Raw genomic sequence first — 16,767 nt, forward strand, 5'->3', positions numbered from 1 at the left:
GAACAGGAGGTTTGGTAAAACGGGTATCAAAGGATATTAAATGAAGATATTCAAGACAGCTAGATGGGTCTCCTCTTTCCTCCTTTTCCTCACCACTGAGGCAACACATGAAGCAAATGAACACACGCAATGCTTTTATAAGCCTCGGCTAACCCATCTGCCTCACCCTAAGGCAACTTTGCTTGACAACTGCCAGCAATCTCTTCCTTTGCCATGCTGTTTGTGTACGTGACCAACTCTGAACTTGACAGCCACACGTTGTACATGGGGCAACAAAGAAGGACTAGCGGCTCCAGATGAGTCATTTGAAGATTCGATTCATTTCTGGCAATTCATAATTTTAGACAAATGCATTTTCCAATCTTTGAGACATAGCCCATGTATATATTACAATACACTGCTGCATCTCTCCATTAGTAGATTTGTTATGAACTGTTTAATTGTAAAAAGATTGTAAAAATTTCCTTTTAATCTTGGCCTGTCTTGTCAGTCAAAAAAGATTGACCACATTGATATTTACCATTCAAAAGATAACTTCTTTCAGGACTATTCATACAGTATGTAACCAAATTTAGAAGATACATACACAAATCACTTAATGCCAAAGAATTACAAAGGCATTACAGATCATACCAGCAAAAATATCCATGCTGTATTCAAATAAAAGAGACAGATGACTCTCTTAATATGCTTCTAAACACAAATTGTGTTAACTCTTCAAATATGTTTGCCGATGACTAAACGCCATCAAGCTTGTTGGGCGATTGTTTCCTGGAAGAGCGCGTGACAGCTTGAGTGTGTGTGGGAGTGTGCACGTGTCACCTCAACCTGAACAAAACCCATTAGACCACTCCAGAGCTTTATGACATCCTGCTATTGTGACATTCACCCATTACCTGGCAGTAATGGACTCTCTCTGTGGTGACAGGGGAAGCTTGTGTATGAGGGTGTGTACATATGTTTTTGTGGGGGGCCAATTAAAATTTTCAACTTTGGAATTGAGGACATTTCTTATAGAGAAATATGTTAAATGTATAAAGGCAAAGTAACAAAAAATATTGGTTGATTGAAATGAGCAAAAAAAAATTCAAATGCTTCACACCAGATGAAATTGAACATAAAAGTGATAGTGAAAATTAGTTTTGAAGCAATAGAAATCACTTAATTTTAATATCCCCAGTTGCTCCAAATAAAATCAGCTTTTCATAGATGAATACTTTATCATTGATGTTTAGTTGCACAATTCTAGGAGTGAGTCCAGTTACAATTTGGGACAGAAAATATTCAACAAAACACTTTCATTATACCTGGAAAAGAGTTGAATAGAAGGGTGGATGGATGGGTGGATGATGGATGGAGGGATGAATGGATAGATGGAGGGATGGATGGAGGGATGGATGGAGGGATGGATGGAGGGATGGAAGGAGGGATGGATGGAGAGATGGAGGGAGCGATGGATGGATGATGAATGGACGAATGGGGAATATAACCACATGGATGTAGTGTATCCATCATCAGATCATATTTAATTTTCCCACTCACTATGCTCACACATATATGTATACCCATGTTGAATTGCTGATAGTTTTCATGTATCCTCCTCCCCGTGTTTGTTATTTCCAACCATTTCAATTTCCCATTTTACCCCCATCCCCCAGTTTTCTCCTGAGACAGTAAGAAGAATCTGTATGCAGGCAGATATAACATAAAGGCAGATGGTGAGACCAGAGAGATAAAGCAAAGAGAAAGAGAGAATGATAGAGAGGAAGAAGAGCTGAGTCCAAAGGCAGGCTGTGGTCAGTCAAGTGAAAATGGAGCAGCTCATACGAGCAGGCCAGCTGAGCTCCTCTACAATATAGTCTATATTAACTAAAAATTTAATTACGGTCATTTTTATACGAGCATTCAATAGATTCATCAAGCACCTGCTGTTCAAAACTTAGACTGAGATTCGACCAGTTGCAATGTATTGTTTCTGTCAGCAAAACACAACAATGTTCAGTTGAGTTTTGGAAGGAGTTGGTTCACAATGACTAAGTTGCACCACTGTTCTTTCAGCATAGTACAGGTGAAGGTGAACCACATGAAATGTCTGATAATAATATGCTGTCTTTTGTCCTGTCTTTAGAAATGTGTGTTTCAGCAGTGAAAGTCAACAACACACGCCAGAGGCCACGTTTATGTTCTGGATCCAAGACAATGACTACGGTGTTACACACTATTGCAGGACTGCAGCAATCATTGCATTGCACGGAGTTGTAACTACTGTAAATATTGATCTGTCAATTATGCCAAAGGATGTACTATTTTAGGATTGTGCTTAACCTGGGGATGAGTTGTCGTTGTTTTCTGCATAAGTCTGCAAGAATATATTTTTTAAGATAATTCAGAGTAACTATTATAAGAAACAGTTGTGTTAATGTCCTTTAAATTCTTTCTTAAATGATCACCTAAGGGTAAATGCAATACATTTGAGATAACAATTAAGATTAGAGTTCTTGATAACAAAGTCAAGCAAAGTAATTGTATTCCTTTTCCAAGAGCCCAAAACTAAGACAACTCGGTTTTTTTATTAAAGTAACATGCATGGCATTCATGAAATAATAATAGTGACAATAAATCTTTCAAACTTCTTTTTAACTCTCTTGCTTACAAGCAACAAACACTCACAAGGACACTTGAGCTAAAACCTGCAGTAGGCTGGTTTAAGCTTTATTTAGACATTGCTTGAAGTTGTCCTATCTCCCCACCACTGTACGTCAAATAGTTTTGTTTTTTTTGGAACACACATGCAAAAACGCAGGACCAGCACATGTACATAACATCCAGAAAGTCTTTGCGTTAACAAACACTCTACCTGCTTAACAGGACGAGAACTGTCCAGGTGGCATCCCATGATACCCGATGAGTGCCTCCGCTGCATCTTTAGTGTTGAGTCAAAGCAGGAAGATTTGTAATAAAATATAGCGAAGCGGCTTCTGTAGTAATGTTTTGTCCTTAACTGCAGTTCAAATGGCACAAGGAGCTCAATATAGTGTAACTGACATTTCGGTGGTAGAGCCCACTCTTTGCCCTCTCTGCTCATCTGCTTCTTTGCTCTCCTCTGTCGCTTCATGAACCTCCCTCTGCCCAGTCAGCTGCCCGCCCCCCACTCTTAATCTGCCAATTGCAAGGGTCCACTGATGGTCCAGTGATGGGATGACCTGCTTACACAGAAATCCCAGGTATTAATAATAACTGGTTGCTATGATACGTCGGGGCAAAGATTAAAGTGCCTTGTACATGGCCCTTTAAAGTAGTTGTCCAGGAATTACTTGGTCACAATGATGCTACAACCTTACCTACATTACTCGTTGAATGTTTCCTGTAATAGAAAGTGGCGTGTAACCACTGAAGTGAGAGTAGTTTGTGCTCTACTAAATTATCAGAACACAGATCTCCAGGAGCTCTATCATATTGATCGCTAAAGATCAAATTAAACAGAGGGATTGTGATTTATTTCCTGAGACTGGTTTGATGAAATCATTTATCTTCAAGAGGTTCTCTTAGCTAAATTCGAGGTGTGGGGAACATACACCCTGAATTCCCTGCCAGGCGATGGTGGGGATCAAGGACTCAAAAACAAAACAGTTCTCACTCATCCCAAAGGACAATTAAAATCCCTCTGCCATGTATGGGTTTGGGCATGTGGGCATAAACCGGAAAAAACACATAAGCATGCAAAGTCCACACGGGAAGATATCAGAGCTGTTAGAGCACAACCAATGCAATGTGATTATGACGTGACACTATTTACTTGAAACACAATACAATGATATTGTCTAATCCAATTCCCTATAATCAAGATGAAATATGAGTAGACAGAATTTGATGTAATTGTTCTGTATTTAGACCACGAATATGTGGGAAGCCCCAGTGAAAGTGATGTCTCACACACTTTAAAACACCTGGGGTCCCAACTTAACAAAAATAAATAAATACCTGTACCATTTCCATGGAAATATGTTCATAAATGAAGCTTGTCCCCTGAAATTTCACTATAATGGACCACAGTCAGCGAGTACATGTTCAAACAGGAACCACTGTCATTACAGTCAAAAATTAGGATAAAAAGAGGTACAACATTTTTCTTTATCTGGTCTTTAGTTGCATTTATGCATCCATCTAAAAATAAAAAGAGGAGCAGGAGCTACTAATGAAGATAACAACGCATCTCTTTCTGTCACTACCAAGGCTTGACGTGCATACAGTATTCACCATCAGTTTGCTTGCCATGGCAGTGAAATGATGAGATTGAAAGTGGCTTTCTAAATAAAAACCTTTGAGAGACCTTTTCTCTCTGCACTGCAGGTTAGGACAAAACATGAAACGAAGTTGCGATGAGTACAATATTGAATACCATGAATTTTAAGGCTACAATATTGACTGCTCATGCTAGTTTGCAGTGGAAAAAACTAATCTGCAAATCAAAACCACTGGAGAATCTTTGAATTTATGTTTACTTCAGACAATATCCTCCCACCACAAATACTAAGATACTATAGGCCACAATTTACATTTCACTATTTTACTGTATTTAAGATATTTATAAAAATGTATTCTGTTCAAATCTTAATTTTCCATTTTGCATCATTTGCAGCCATTATAATGTCCAAACCTATTGTCAGATTTATGAAAAAAATCATTATTATGGATGAAAGATGTTGCCTGGAGAAAATGACATCTGAGTTTTTGAGACCATTTTATAGACTGTAGGAAATAATATCTATGGTTTATTCAATTATATAGCTGCTAGCCTTTAATGCATTTTAAGGCTTGCATGAGTCAGTAAGCAGTGATCTGTTACAAGACGCATGTTTTTTATTTTTCATCTTTACTTGGAACAACTATGACCTGAAGCTTGTGGTTATTCAGTGTCCAATTCAGCCTCTTTCAACCTTGGTCATTGTTATCTTATCCTTTAGTCCCTGCACCAACAAATGTCCCCAACCCCATCATTCACTCACTCATTCACTCACTCACTCACAATGTGTTTATATGAAGAGATAGCTTGTTTGTTTTGACATTTGTGTGGCTTCATGTGTGTGTATGAGAGTGGATAGAACAATGACGTCTCCAACCTATCCTTCCTCCAGCATCATCGTCATTGCGCAAAACCACATTAGTGTTGCTCGCTACTGCTAATTGCTCCCAATACGCATCTCAGGAGGCCCAGTGAAACCAGACCCCACTGCCCATTGCTCGCTGATCTAATAACGTGCTTACCTTAATTGTGTGTATTTGCGTGTGCGTAGGTGTGTAACGAGACAAACTGACGTCAAAACATACAGTATGAATAGTACTGATGTCAAAAGGGGTGGACATCTATGACCTTGGACCTTTACTATAAATGGAATTTCTTAAAAATGATGAATGGCCCCAGGGTTTTGAAAGTGGCTTTCCAAATGTTTTTTGAGAGCCGACACCACCACAAAGGTCAGAGACATTAATGACTTTTGACATTAGTAGTATTACTCCCCTTACCCCCAATTGCCGACCAATCGCAGTCATATCACTATGAATACTTAAAACAAAGAAAATGGCGTGATAAACTTTACTGTCAAAAAGCTTTACACTTAAAACAAAAAAGTGCAGCAATCTAAAATGAACTGCACGCATGTCCCATGACATGGGCTAATAGAAGTATAAAAAATTAATATACAAATACATACTATTTATAAGCAGGAAACACATCAGTTTGTTTCACATTTTCATCCACACTTTTGTGTACCATGTGAATGGATTGTGCTGATGGCGACTTTGGACATCGCCTCTGGCAAGTGTGTATAAGCATGTGCGCATGAAGGAGTGCATGCATGTGTGCCAGAGTAGTTGCACGAGAAAGCCTGTGCGTGTGATGTCAACTAAATGCATGCATGCATCTGTTAGTAAATTTATGTAGGACCCTTTATTCAATCTCTTTTTTCATGTATGAGATACACGACATGCTTTGTTTTTACTACAGTGAGACTAACTGAATCCTGGAATAATATTCTTCAAAACGACTCTCTACAACAAATAAAGTTTGTGTTTGGTATTATTTTGTCTATTAATGAACATTTACAAAATATTGCATTGCCAAATCAATGACTGGAAGGCCTATTCCAGTTCATCTCACTGGTATTTGATGGAGTTGAGATCAGGATTCTTTGCAATCCCAAACACAAAATAAGGCCAAAAAGTAAGTTAAATTGCACATGAAAAACCTCCTTTCCATTACAGGGTGCCGTTTTTTTTGTGTTAAGCTAACGGAGTGCACGTTCTAGCCCATGTAAAATCTAGGTGTCATCTTTTCTTCCCTGAATAAAATGCATCACACGCTAACAAGTCCTGCTTGCACTAACCTCATTTGAAATTCACACACATCATTTCCTCTGAAAGTCCCCTTTCCCCCATCCACCCTTCAAAACTCTACTGCTAAGTGGAGTGCTTTTACTGCACGTTGTTGCACCCATGTAAGGCTACTGATGCCAGCTTGTCATCCTACTCCTATTACTGAACGAGTAAAGTGCGTCATAGCTCCCGCAACCTACTTCTCCCGGTCAGCTTTTGGCTTTCATTGATTGACAGTGCTGGGCATTTCAGGCTCCGCGAGGACAGACAACTCTTATTTTAATTTGAAGAATTGCATTACTGCAATATTGTTAATAGTTAGAAGGACAAAACCTCACTTGATTTTGGGAATAACTTTTTAAAGATTAGTTTTTTTTGTCTCCACTGATTATATTACCATTGCAGACCGACCAGTCACCAAAACACTGTTACTACTTATCTGTACATGATCGTGAAGCAAGAAATAGCTATCCAGCAAATGCAATTCATTCTCTAGATTTGTTAACAGCTTGGCCTATGTTACATTCTTGTCGTATAATATATTCAAACAACAGGACAGTGCTTGCCGACTATAACAGTAATGAAATGACGGATCTATATAGATGGATGTACGGATGGCTTTACAGTACATTCAACATGTACACTCCGCATCCAGACTCCGGGTTGCCTCTCACCAACCATATTTTGGACTTAAAACACACCATTGAGTAAGTAACAAGGCAATCCTTGTCCAAGGCCACCAAACCTCATCTAGACAGCCAGCTGGGGAGCCACTATATGTTTGTGAGTGTGCATGTGTATACAAGCCAGGTTAAAAGTATTTGCCGCTGCCTTTTAGGAGCAAGCTGTGGCAGCGTCCTTCCACACTTTTGCTTTTTTTTCTCCTGACTTTGCCTCTTTGCATGAAAGCAATATGGCAAGGAGCCACGTTTGCATTGCCTGGTGAGAAACAAACATAAACAAGCCCCAACAAACAATTGAGAGTAAGATGAAGTTTGGTGACGGATTCCTGTGAGGGCTCAAAGTGTTGTGTTTAGTTTAAGCGAGGCGACCGGCTCATTGTCCTTTTACCATCAACACGTCTGCTGTACTTGGCAGCAAACCACCTCCCTCCCCCTCTCCCCCCTCTCCCCCCTCTCCCCCCTCTCTTTTCCTCCCCAGTCTTTCAACGCTTTGCCTTTTCACTAAACCTCGCTCCTTCCAACAGCTCTCTCTCCACTGTTATGCAGTGAAGTTAGATCAAGCAAGTCTGGCACATGGTTGTAGTGTTTGGCCAAACATTTATCTTTTACTATCCAAGTTTACCACCATAATCTTTCACGATACAATATCGAAATATCCACATTCGTTGTAAGACTTTATATTCTGTCACAAATAAACAAACAAAATCCCAACAGCCGAAACTACTATTATGGCTGGCCGGCGACTGAGTAGTTAGCGCGTAGGCCTCACAGTTCTGGGGTCCTGGGTTCAAATCCAGGTTGGTCCACGTAGGCTCCAGCACCGAATAACAAAATGTCAAAATGTGCTATTTGCAATTCTATGAAAATCTATGCAAGACAGAGTTTGCTGTCATTTGGTATAACAAAAAAGAAAGCCAGATGACAAAATATGTTTGTCACATTTGTGGTCTGAACCATATATTTAACCTTACAGAAGAAAAAAAATCTAGTATACAATGTTTTGGACCACGATAGAATCTAAATGAGCCGGAGGAAAAACATCTAGTATAATGTCCCCATAAATTGCTGCACATCCTAAGGTTCTAACAATATGAGGTTGCTGCTTTGACATACTGGATAAGGCAGAAAATACTATATATTCATTGCAATCACATCATGTATTATTCAGTGAAATTTTTAAAGACCAAGGAAAAAGATTGTCTTTGATTATTTTTGTCATATCTTTCGTCAGGCAGTATGATTACCAGAATCTTTGATGCATGCTGCAACTCTGACAGACCGGTATTGGTATCATTGTGATTCTTTTAAGAATTGCAATATAAATATTTCAGAAGTACCTTTTTTTGAAACGGTTGAAGAATGTACATGAAAAATGACTGTACTGTACTTAGACAGAGTGACTGATGTTCCATGAAAGTGAAGGTTTTTGTAAAATTTCAACCCATTTGCTAGTTTCAAAAAGAGAGCATTGCAAGCCGACATTTATCTCATCAATTCTGACTTAGTTGGCTTCCTATCAAGCAGTTAAACTCACAAAATGTTGTGTATTTATTTGAAATGAAGACCAATTTTCTCAGTGGTCCCTCAGGAAGCGCTAATAAGCCTTGATGAACTCCGAGAGCTCTGGAAACCAGAATAGGTTGTGTGTCTCTCAGGAAATTCATTTGCGTCAAAGAGAGAATGTGGGCCTCCCCTCAAATAGACTTCTGAGCACATGTCTTTGCTTTAAAATCTTCTGAAAGTCCTCCTTCCTCCCTCGCACACTCCCTCCCTCCTTCGCTCCAGTGCTCCTCCCTGACACAGATACTGCAAATGAGTGATGATGAATAGCCTATGTTATGCAATGGAGCATGGCCTTATCCCAGATCTGACCTCTATTTGTAAAAGACCACTGTTAACAAAGGGTCATATATGAAGAGAAACTATGATTATTCTTTAACATGCTTTTTTTGATTATTAAAATGCCATCTCAAATGCATTCTTTTGATAATGGTTCATTGCATGAAAAAATTCTGTCAAACACGCACTTTTATAATGTACAATAATTTTGTGATCGTTCTCAATAAAATAACAGCTGCCTGTTCCAATCAACTCAGTATGATACATTTTTTTAACCATTATCCTGTAATGAAACAAAAATTGGCACTTATTTTAAAGGGCTGGACTTTAAAACATTTTATTTTTCACTATATTTATACCACGTTTGTAAAATCTTGACTATTGCACAGTTATTGAAAAACAGTTTTGATCAATGATATAATAGAACTTCTCTTACATTAGAATAATATATAATGATGTTGTAAAACAATGTTCTAATCCATATAATACTATATATAGTGTACTGTGGGATCAGTCTAAATATCTGTCATAGCAATTGAGAGCCCTGAATATTCGCTATACATATCTGTAACATACATGAATGTTTCCCAACTCTCCCTAGTCAATAAGGTGAAGACATTACGTTTTTCAGAAATTTGTAGTTCAGAAAATACATGGAGTACCATAATATACTGTCACAACATTTGAATAATTCAACTCAGTAGCAGCATGGCATCATGCTCATACCTCATCTAAATGAGATCACGTTTGACCAACAACATCAACTGAAGAACACTGATTTAAAAACAAGATAGAATAAATAAATAAATATAGTAAATAAAGTCAAAGATTAACTGGAAATATATTCCATATTCCAGTTCAAAAAAAGTGCCTGGCAGGCTGCATCAGCCTGCTTCATAAATACTGCATTAGAAATGCTTGACACAAACCTTGCTACTCTCAGGTATAACTGCACTCAGGAGATATTCATTATCTACAGGCCTGCATCTAAAACCTGCTATGCACACACATGTTGTTTACATTCTTACTGCTTTTAAATGTAAAATATCATACTTATTGAATTAAAAGAGGGGGGATTGATCATTTCAGGGACAAGTGCATGCATAAGCTTTAGACATTGTGTGGGATGCACCACTTTTAGAAATAAACATCATTAACTCTGGGAGACGGGAGTCTGAGGTAGAGTGTGGAAACAAGGAACCTAGCAGCGAGGCTTTGTTTACATTTACTTCGCTGCCAAAAAGAAATACCGGTTGTCATGCCATAGGCCTTACAAAACTAGGCATACGTCCTCGGACAAAACGTTCCTCCCAGAACACTATTAATGCTAACTATTGTTCCACGGGTGAACAGTTACCAGAAATGCAAGTGAGCATTCGGCTCAGACGAATAGAAATGACTAAAGTCATGAATACTGAATTACAATTAGGCAGGGGTCGACTTTATCACAGTAACACTAAGCTTCCTGTCCAGAGGGGACTCACGGTTGCATTCTCACACTGGCAGTTGGGGTTGCACTGTTATGATAATGAAATAGGAAAGCAGAATCAGCATGTCAAAAACAATTGCTTTCAACACAACACGGTAAGGCCATTGATTTAAAGAATCACTCCAATGGAAGTCAACAGTAATCATTTAATCGCATGTGGTAAATAATGTGGTTACCTGGCAAATTTGAAAAGTGAAAAAATTGCTCAACTTTATTTGATGTGATTTCAAAAGGGGAACAACAAGGCCAGGCCATCAGGTAATAGGCATTGTAGACATGTACGCTAACTGTACTCAAACCCAGCTAAACTTGTAGGTGATTGTGGTTAGCAGATCGACCTAACAGTTCTAGGGTCCTGGATTCAAATCCAGGTTGGTCCACCTGTGTCTGTGCCTGTGTTGATTCATGTATCAATTTCTGGTCCTGGTTTACCAAATAAACTAATACATATATCTCTTTACTTAACGGTTTTGTTAAGATTTCTGCCTTGAATTTGCTGGGTGCATTGAAGTTCCTCATGACTGACACATTTCTTCTCCTTGAGAACATTGCTACAATCAATCTGCACTTTCTTCTGGTAATTTCTTGCCCATATTAAAAAAATGAATGCCCTTTCCAAGCATATAGGTAAAAATTATAAATAACTCAAATGACTTATTTGGGTCCAAGTGCAAAATCATGAACCTCTACTGACATGGGACAAATAAGGACAAGGCAGGTTAATGACAAGCTCATTTGGCTAAGTACCAGGGTGCTTTGTGTGTGCGCCCGCTTGTGTACACAATGGGTAATGAAGTACTTCTGTGGCGATACAGTACTACAGTGTAAGTGATCCCTGTATACCAATTACCAGTAAACAACCAGCATCAAGAGAACATAGACACATTTAACTAGAAAATGATGAGTCTCAGAGTTCAGTTAACAATGTCTAAGATCTAATGGAATGCCAGCCCTAGAGAGAAGATATATTTTCAAGGAGAGAAAAGAACAGTCAGTTCCTGCCAGGTATAAACAATGTACTGTACGCTATTTCACATTGAATAAGCCATTATGCATACAACTAAAAAGATGGGGTGTCATCTGACATTATCGCTGAAAATCAAAATGTTTCCTGTATCCCATGTGGATTAAAACCAACCCCACCGGGTGACATGGATCAACAACAACACAAAATGGAAAACATTCCAGTAGTTTTGGCCACAGATTGCACAACTGTGCAGATATTAGGGGTATATAATGTACTTAATTTTTATCAGGCACCATTCTATTAAATCAATATTGTAGCAAAGTTGAAGCTGAGAATTTCATTCAACAGTTAATTTGTTCTTTGTTTATGCTTGTATTTTAAAACAATACTCAAATGGAATGTACAATAATGGTCTGAAGTACATAAACTTTAAATCAAGTGTAATTTTGAAATGGTATTTCCTCCACATGCTCATTTTTTTAATTTTTATAATGATAGTCTTCTTTAATGAGCAAAATGATGCTGCCCAGAGGGGTTGTGTCATGACGGGAGTCTGCAAAGATGTAGGCCATAGCTCATGTCATCTAACATAAACGTTGAGACTGACTCAAGAGGACCTCTCGATTGGTTACTGCCAAAAAGTGCACAATGCTTTTCTTCACTGACATCAAGATAAGGAAGTTTTAAAAGGACCACACAATCAGTTGAATGCTTGACATTCATTCATCTTCCGTACCGCACATCCTTGTAAGTGTTGCGGAGTTGCCGGAGCCAATCCCAGGTGACTATGGACGAAAGGCAGACAGGTGTACCCTGCCTCTTACTGGGATAAGCTCTAGCACTCCCTGCAACCTTGTATAGACATATGGATGATAATATATATTATATTCTATATTATATTATTTATATATATATATATATATATATATATATATATATATATATATATATATATATATATATATATATATATATATATATATATATATATATATATATATATATATATATATATTTGTATATATTTATATATATTTGTACACACTAAAGACAGTAGGCAGTATAATGCGCATGCTCGGGGAAGAAAACGTGCAATTGTGACATTTGTGCGCACACGTACAAACAGTAATTTGCACAGCAATTGTCCTATTTATGAGCATAGAGCTTAAAACTAAGGCCAGTATGATTTCACATAAACAGCCGAAGTAAACATGGGTAAGCTGTATAGCTTCGGGTAACAAGCCCTAAATCAGGGATGCTCATCAAGACTCGTGATGGATGGCCAGCGCACAAAAATCAACATTGTTATTGCCCGTTAGATTCGTCCTTCGGAGGGTAAACTTGCCAAAATAAACCAGATTCGAGGCAGAAAAGGGCCCACATCGGCTGGAAGGTCATACTGACGTTGCTCAGTAAAGATCTGCATGTCTTACCTGGTCCCGTGGAATGCAAGGCAGCGAAGTCCTGCGGTGGGACTTGCTGTTGCTCTGACTGTGAGCCATCATCGCCGAGGCTGCTATGGAGCTGGACCTCCGTCTCCGCTTGAAGACAGGGATGTCCTCCTCCTTCGCCCCGGTCACAGAGCCACAGCACCCCGTCCCGCTGGTCCCTGGGGCCGGCAGGAGCCGGTCAGCATACCGCGGAAGCAAAACACCCAGCGAGCGGGCCAGGTAGATAGAGTCTTCCAGCCGGACTGGACAGCCTTTGGGGGAGGGGATGGGGGGGAAGGACCCGAGGATGGACACTCCCTGACCCAGTCGGACGAGCAGCGGGGTCCGGACGGCCGGGACCGAGCGGCGGGGGGCGAGGAAGGGGAGGAGGAAGGGAACAAGGGAGAGAAAGGAGGTGGGGGCTCACTTGCGCAGCGGCTTGCGTCCCTCCGAAGTGGCGCACCGCTAGACGAAAAAAAACAGCGGCTGCACTGATGAGCAAACGGCCCGAGCCAAAAGAAGGCACAAGCGCCTGTAAACATGGAGGGAGGGGGAGAGTCTGACTTGGAGACGCAGGAACGCACGCAGTCAGTCAAAAGCAGCCGTTTTCCATTCTTTGGCCAGCCTCCATCCATCCCATCGCAATTCGAGAGGATGCCCGGGTGGTCTCCTCCCGTTGCGAGGGGTCGTTAGGCGCTCGGACGCCGCCCAGGGGACGTTCGTCATGAATGGACCATGGGCGTCTTGGAGAGGTCTGCCTCCAAGATCATCTCCAGGACTAAAGTGAAGCTGCCTAACAATGCCCTTGGAAAGAGCAGTTTGACCGTTTAGTCCAAATTATTGTTTTCCTTTTTCTCAGCTTAACCCAGGGGTAGTAAACACGCGGCTCTCGAGCCAAATGCGCCTCCCGGCCAAAATGAATGCGGCTCTTTGCTTCCTATCATATTTGTATACCTGGCAAACTCGGCCAATTGCTCTTATTAATGACTGCAATTATCCTTATTAAGTGACAGCCCAGTGATGCAAGTGGTTAGTGCATTGGCCTCACAACTCTGGGGTCCAGGGTTCAAGTCCAGGTCGGTCTATCTGTGTGGAGTTTGCATGTTCACGTGCGTGGGTTTTCTCCGGGTACTCCGGTTTCCTCCCACATTCCAAAAACATGCATGGCTGGCTGATTCGACACTCTAAATTGCCCCTAGTTATGAGTGAGCATCTGAATGGTTGTCCGTCTCCTTGTGCCCTGCGATCCATTGGCCACCGTTTCCGGGTGTCCCCCGCCTTTGCCCCAGAGACAGCTGGGATTGGCTCCAGCACCCCCGGCAAATACTCACATAGGGCGCACTTAAAAGTCTAAAACCACTGACCTGTAATTTGACCAATTTTGACATTTGATTAAAATTACAGAAATATCTGAAAGGTTGTTTTTTTCACCCAGAAATGTGGTGACTCTTTCTGATGAGCCAAAATACACCAATAGAAAAAAATCTGTGTACACTGAGGCTACTCCTACTTTTTCAATTGGACTTGTGTGATTTTGCATTTTATAGGGTGTTACATCAAGCAAAATTAGGCAACTGGTATAATCCTAAACTTTTTACACAGTAAATGTGTCAGACATTTATGTTAAATTCTTTTAGGACTGTGGTGACGGCCTGAAATAGTCCGAGAAACTGTGTGTGCCACCACATTGGCACATGTTCCTGAAGAAACAAGAAGGTACCTGTTGGTCGAATGAGGCTGAACTATTCAAACCATGACATTAGTCAAACACAGCAATTTCACTTGAACACCTTATTCATAATAATAGTGTCCTGCTTAAGATAGAATACATTATTTTAGATTAATGTTTGTCAGAGTGGCATGGTTTTAATATTTGTACTCTATGGGTCAAATACTGTAGTTCTGCTGTCTTAACACAAAAGGTTCTACCACAAAGAAGCAAAAAATGATCTAAATAATCATATCATTTGTTCAAAAAATGTGTTCCCAAAAAATGGTGTTACGTTGAAATAAGGGTTTTCACCTTGATAGCTCATAATGAACCAATAACTCATACAGAAATTTCAAAACAGAATGTGTTCCCATATTATGAAATGACTCATAATGCTAAGTTTTAATGCTGTAATTGTTGACTAATTGGCTTTGTTATGGTAAACCATATCCTCAGCCTCAGCAAGGCGGGAGAGAATCGGGAAGTAATTTGTCACGTCCTGCCTTGACTATTGTAATGTATGTAATCTATGTTTCTCCCATGTTTAGCATAATTTATACAGCATGCTGCAGCAAGGCTTCTGACTAGGTCAAGAAAGTTCAGTCACATTACTCCTATACTGGCTCATTTGCTTCCCATACACGTACAAAGCAATACTATTTATAAAATATTACACGGCTTGGCACCTCCTCACTTTTCCAACCTATATTGACAATATATGCGTGTTTTATGGTGATACCGAGTGGTAAGAATATAGTCGGCAGGTTCTCAAACATTTTCTATTCGGGTTACAGAAGCGTGGAAATTAGAGCGGCTATCTCAGTAGAAATGATTTTCTGGACTCTATGACTTTTAGTTCAAATTGTATGTTGGACATGTTCACTGCCGCATTTAATCCCCCTTCCTAGGCTGGTGAGAGTGGTGGGAGGTCTCTTCCTAAACACTGTAAGGACTGTGTCACTCGTCAATGAATTCAACAAAAAGCATAATACAACATAATACCTTAGACATGGCAGGTCCAAAGATTTTTTGACAGTGCTGTTTTGCTTTGTGGGAAAAGGGCTTAGCGTTGTGTTTACTTGCTGTATTAATGGATGATACAGAGAGGATTGATACATCAATGTACTGGCTTTCATGCATGCCACCCTCGTGACCTGACACAAGAAATGTTTTTTTGTTGTTATTTTTTAAAATGTGCTCCATTTCTGGTTCTAGTCCGATTGTCTGAATTAGTTTTCTCCATCATCCTCTCTCTCTTTCACTCAAGGAACCTTTGGTTGACCCTAACTCTCTGTTTGTTCAGCTCACCACTGAGTTCCACATCCAGTGGAATAACACATAAGCGCATTAGCAAAAAATCGGAGGTTGTTAAGGTGGAAATTGATGAGATTAATATCTGAAAACTGTGTAATTAACAAACACAATACAGTATTCATCGCAACTAGTAAGCTAGAATAATGTTGAAGGAATATACAAATCAATAATATAATTAATCACATCCCAGTCAAAATGCATTGTGTTTAATGTGTATCGGATTGAAGGAGTGATTGATATTTTGTGTATATGAATGCATAAGTTTGCCATCAAATGTACAGTTCATATACACATAATGCATACAATCAGTGCATTCATTTTCTCATTGTTCTAAACTTATAGTGTCAGTGACTCTTGTCAAATTTAAAGCATGCCACACTTACAAATTGCGAACAGTCAACCATGAACAATGCCCCATTCATGCGCACGTACTACACTAAAAACATTCACAATTAAGAAGTGTGTGTAGTAGTCTGCAGATGACTCAACTTCATCACCAGTCAGTGTCTTCCATTTCTTTAAAGAACTCACAAGTACCCACAAATTGTTATTGGCCCATGAATCAAAATACATTACCAAGATAATGCTATCCAGAACATTTACCAGATCGATGGCTCAGTGGAACAAAATCGAAAGATAAAAATTCATAGCCATCTATGGGCAGCAGGCCGGGGACACCCGAGTTGGTTGCCAGCCAATCACAGGGTACAAGAAGACAAACAACAATTTATGCTCACATTCATACCTAAGAGCAACAATTTAGAGTGTTCAATACCCTAGCATGCACATTTATATCTCAATTTTGTTAAGTCAGTCAAACATCATCAAACCACTCAACTGTCCCCTAACAGCTATCTCTGGAAGTGTGTGGGAAAAAAATGCAAATTGAGAAAAATGGAGACATCTGTTTTTGCAAATGACTTCTTAACATATTGTAGATATGACTGGGATGTAGGGTGTAC

At 39.6% G+C, this 16,767-nt stretch overlaps 1 protein-coding gene across 3 annotated transcripts in view; it reads right to left on the reverse strand.

Moving 5' to 3' along the window:
• LOC144200722 (cGMP-inhibited 3',5'-cyclic phosphodiesterase 3A-like) overlaps positions 1-13,202 on the reverse strand; it is a 28,460-nt gene extending 15,258 nt beyond the window's left edge. Inside the window, exon 1 of one of the 3 annotated variants that reach the window (XR_013327180.1) lies at positions 12,784-13,014. Coding sequence is in view for 2 of the 3 variants with exons in the window: in XM_077723003.1 (XP_077579129.1) it covers positions 12,784-12,855 (72 nt within the window). In the remaining variant the exon portion in view is untranslated. Of the gene's footprint in view, positions 1-2,857; positions 2,999-12,783 lie in introns of those variants that run through there. The other 2 variants (XM_077723003.1, XM_077723002.1) reach the window with 2 other exon arrangements.
• Between the last annotated feature and the right edge of the window lie 3,565 nt (positions 13,203-16,767).

This window comes from Stigmatopora nigra, chromosome 8, assembly GCF_051989575.1.
Source record: "Stigmatopora nigra isolate UIUO_SnigA chromosome 8, RoL_Snig_1.1, whole genome shotgun sequence".
Classification (NCBI taxonomy): Eukaryota; Metazoa; Chordata; class Actinopteri; order Syngnathiformes; family Syngnathidae; genus Stigmatopora; species Stigmatopora nigra.